Source organism: Silurus meridionalis, chromosome 17 (genome assembly GCF_014805685.1).
Source record: "Silurus meridionalis isolate SWU-2019-XX chromosome 17, ASM1480568v1, whole genome shotgun sequence".
Taxonomy (NCBI): domain Eukaryota; kingdom Metazoa; phylum Chordata; class Actinopteri; order Siluriformes; family Siluridae; genus Silurus; species Silurus meridionalis.
This window is the reverse complement of record NC_060900.1, coordinates 200601-205600: the sequence shown is the minus strand read 5'-3', so window position 1 is coordinate 205600 and position 5000 is coordinate 200601. Positions and strand designations below refer to the sequence as shown.

General features: G+C 43.3%; 1 protein-coding gene across 1 annotated transcript in view; it reads left to right on the top strand.

Annotated features, from left to right (window-relative positions):
- The window catches only part of c7a (complement component 7a), a 15092-nt gene that overhangs the window by 2699 nt on the left and 7393 nt on the right, over positions 1-5000 (top strand). The window contains exons 6-12 of the mRNA XM_046871212.1: positions 169-307; positions 476-619; positions 1194-1437; positions 1553-1669; positions 1917-2083; positions 2676-2904; positions 3120-3291. Of these exons, the coding sequence (XP_046727168.1) occupies positions 169-307; positions 476-619; positions 1194-1437; positions 1553-1669; positions 1917-2083; positions 2676-2904; positions 3120-3291 (1212 nt within the window). The remainder of the gene's footprint in view (positions 1-168; positions 308-475; positions 620-1193; positions 1438-1552; positions 1670-1916; positions 2084-2675; positions 2905-3119; positions 3292-5000) is intronic.

Here is a 5000-nt window from a genome sequence, read left to right as displayed (position 1 = left end):
ACACACTCTCTCACACACACACACACATTCTCACACACACACACACTCACACACACACACACACACACACACACACACACACACACACACACACACACACACACACACACACACACACACACACACACACACACACACACACACACAATGTGGATCTCTCACCCTCAGGTATGACATGGCGAAGAAGGAGTTTAGAGCCAGTGTAATAAACACTCAATTATTCGGAGGTCAATGCAGAAAAATATTCAGTGGAGATCATCAGAACTTCTACAGACTTCCACAGAGTGTCGTGGGTTACTCCTTTGAGGTACACACACACATGCACACACACATGCACACACACGAACACACACTCGTGCACACACACACACACAGACACACACACACACACACACACACACACACACACACACAATCACAGAGTGTAAGTTGAAGTGTGTGTGTGTGTGTGTGTGTGTGTGTGTGTGTGTGTAAGGTTTCAGCGAGTAATGACCTGTCAAGTGAGTTCTATGAGAGCTCCTGGCATTACATGAAGAATATCGATACAAAAGAGGAGACCACCGGAACCACGTACGGACACTATCGCTACACCCACAACGAGGATCTGAAGAAGATACAGGTACACGCTACATACACTAAACATGTGTGTGTGTGTGTGTGTGTGTGTGTGTGTGTGTGTGTGTGTGTGTGTGTGTGTGTGTGTGTGTGTGTTAGAGTGTGTGAGTGTGTGAGAGTGTGTGAGAGTCTGTGAGTGAGTGTGTGTGTGTGTGTGTGTGTGTGTGTGTGTGTGTGTGTGTGTGTGTGTGTGTGTGTGTGTGTGTGTGTGTGTGTGAGAGAGTGTGAGACTGTTTGTGTGTGTGTGTGTGTGTGTGTGAGAGAGTGTGAGACTGTTTGTGTGTGTGTGTGTGTGTGTGTGTGTGTGTGTGTGTGTGAGAGTGTGTGTGTGTGAGTGTGTGAAATGTGTGTGTGAGTGTGTGTGAGTGTGAGAATGTGTGTGTGTGTGTGTGTGTGTGTGTGTGAGAGAGAGTGTGAGACTGTTTGTGTGTGTGTTTGTGTGTGTGTGTGTGTGTGTGAGTATGTGTGAGTGTGTGAAATGTGTGTGTGTGTGTGTGTGTGTGTGAGAGAGTGTGTGTGTGAGTGTGTATATGTGTGTGTGATTTTACATGTATTGTTTTAATATGGGTTGTGTTTAGTCGAAGCAGTTGGTGGAGATCAGCAGTACTGTAGAAGTGGCTCGTGTCCAGAATCAGGTACCGCAGTACCTCCCTATCTCTGAGGTATTCTGGTCGTCTCTGTACTCACTTCCTGTAGTGTACGACTACGCTGCCTACCGCCAAGTGCTGGAGAAATTTGGGACACACTACGTTTCTGAGGGAACTTTAGGAGGACAATTCACAGCTATGCTCTACTTTAGCAGAGACTACATCGAGAGTAAAAGTAAGGACTTTACTGAATTTAAACACACCCTACATCCTAACACCATGACACTGTAACACGTGTGTGTGTGTGTGTGTGTGTGTGTGTGTGTGTGTGTGTATGTCCTGATGTACAGAGAGAACAGCTTGGGATTTTAAGAAGTGTGTTACGGAGACACACACACTCTTTTTCTTCATTCGTTGGACTACAACACGGTGCAAGACAGATTTTGATGATATAATAAAAACCAGCAGTGAGTCTCTGTTTATATGCAGTCGTTTCTTTCTCTCTCTCTCTCTCTCTCTCTCTCTCTCTCTCTCTCTCTCTCTCGCCTCTCTCTCTCTCTCTCTCTCTCGCTCTCTCTCGCTCTCTTTCTCCTTCTCTTTCTTTTTCTCTCTCTCTCTCTTTTACTTTCTTTGATCTTTTAATCATTTGAGCTAAAACATGATTATTTATTATGTAAATAATATTTATGAGGAACTGAACCTGGTTTAATTCAGAGACTGATGATGTATTAAACCTGAAGAGGGGTGATGTGTTTGGAGGAGACACGGCGTACAGCCCCACACTCACCATCCTGGACGGTAATAAAGCAGCAGAAAACTGGAATGCATTTTCCAAGTGGGCCGGCTCTGTGAAGAATCTCCCAGTTCTCCTCAACTTCAAGGTGATAAAATCAATCATCAATACACACTTCATTAATTAATACTTCATTTATTTCATGTTTATTTGTTTTGAGCTTTTAATAATGAACATTGTCTCAGAGCAGCTTTACACAGATAATGTGGAGATAAACTAACCCTAACCCTAGAAAAACTCCCTGAGATGCAGAAGGAAGAAACCTTGAGAGGAACCAGACTCAAGAGGGAATCTCATCCTCATCTGGGTTCCACAGAATGTCCATTTATTACAGATAAACGATGTTGAGGTGCAGTGATGATGATCAGAGCAAACTGTAGTCCTGAGTCGGTGTAGCAGACTGTTGATATTAACTACAGTCCAAATGCATCCTCAAAGCTCCTGATCTTACTCCGGAATTTCATGGATCTCCAGGGCGTTGATGAGAAACATACTCAATACACAATATATAATAAATCAATATATAGACTGTACACACTCCACTTCTTAGAACACACACACACACACACATACACACACACACACACACACACACACACACACACACACACTGATGATGGTGATGGTGATGGTGGTGATGGTGGTGGTGATGATGATGATGATGGTGATGTTTTTATTAGACACGGCCGTTGTATGAGTTGGTGAAGGAGGTGTCATGTTCTGAGGTGAAGAAAATCTACCTGAAGCGAGCGACAGAAGCGTATCTGAGGGAAACAGACACATGTCACTGCAGTCCCTGCAGAAATAATGCTCTCTCTGTACTCAAAAACGGAGTGTGTGTGTGTGTGTGTAAACTGGGAACAGAGGGACCTGCATGTGAGAGTGGAACACCAGTAAATGAACAACCAGGTATAAACACACACACACACACACACACACACACACACACACACACACACACACAAAGCCATTGGTAATCATGTAAAATATCAGACTTGGTTCTAAAATGAGGAGTGTGTATATATACAGTGTGTGTGTGTGTGTGTGTGTGTGTGTGTGTGTGTGTGTGTGTGTGTGTGTGTGTGCGCGCACGCGCGGGTGTGCGCTTGTGTGTTTGTTTATAGGTGTGATTGATGGAAGTTGGTCCTGCTGGTCAGAGTGGAGTTCCTGTTCTGGAGGTCGACACAGAAGAACTCGTTCCTGCTCACGTCCTGTACCTCAGAACGGAAAGAACTGCATCGGGAATGCAGAAGAAACTCAGAATTGTGATGACGAGCAGCAGCTGCAGTATCTACGGTGATGAGAACATCATGATATGTCTTCATCATTACTCATCTCTATCATCATACATCTCCATCATTACACATCTACATCATCTCCATCATTACACATCCCCATCATCTCCATCATTACACATCCCCATCATCTCCATCATTACACATCTCCATCACCTCCATCATTACACATCTCATCACCTCCATCATTACACATCTCCATCACCTCCATCATTACACATCCCCATCATCTCCATCATTACACATCCCATCATCTCCATCATTACACATCCCATCATCTCCATCATTACACATCTCCATCACCTCCATCATTACACATCTCCATTACCTCCATCATTACACATCTCCATCACCTCCATCATTACACATCTCCATCATCTCCATCATTACACATCTCATCATCTCCATCATTACACATCTCCATCATTCCATCATTACACATCCCCATCATCTCCATCATTACACATCCCATCATCTCATCATTACACATCTCCATCACCTCCATCATTACACATCACCATCATCTCCATCATTACACATCTCCATCATCTCCATCATTACACATCCCCATCATCTCCATCATTACACATCCCCATCATCTCCATCATTACACATCTCCATCATCTCCATCATTACACATCTCCATCACCTCCATCATTACACATCTCCATCATCTCCATCATTACACATCCCATCATCTCCATCATTACACATCTCCATCATCTCCATCATTACACATCCCTATCATCTCCATCATTACACATCCCATCATCTCCATCATTACACATCACCATCATCTCCATCATTACACATCCCATCATCTCATCATTACACATCTCCATCACCTCCATCATTACACATCCCATCATCTCCATCATTACACATCTCCATCACCTCCATCATTACACATCTCCATCATCTCCATCATTACACATCTCATCACCTCCATCATTACACATCTCCATCATCTCCATCATTACATCTCCATCATCTCCATCATTACACATCTCCATCATCCATCATTACACATCTCCATCATCTCCATCATTACACATCTCCATCACTTCCATCATTACACATCTCCATCCTCCATCATTACACATCCCATCATCTCCATCATTACACATCTCCATCATCTCCATCATTACACATCTCCATCACTTCCATCATTACATCTCCATCACCTCCATCATTACACATCCCATCATCTCCATCATTACACATCTCCATCACTTCCATCATTACACATCTCCATCACCTCCATCATTACATCCCCATCATCTCCATCATTACACATCCCATCATCTCCATCATTACACATCTCCATCATCTCCATCATTACACATCTCCATCATCTCCATCATTACACATCTCCATCACTCCATCATTACACATCTCCATCATCTCCATCATTACACATCTCCATCATCTCCATCATTACACATCTCCATCATCCATCATTACACATCTCCATCATCTCCATCATTACATCTCCATCACTTCCATCATTACATCTCCATCACCTCCATCATTACATCTCCATCATCTCATCATTACACATCTCCATCATTCCATCATTACATCTCCATCACTTCCATCATTACATCTCCATCATCTCATCATTACACATCCCATCATCTCCATCATTACACATCTCCATCACTTCCATCATTACACATCTCCATCACCTCCATCATTACACATCCCCAT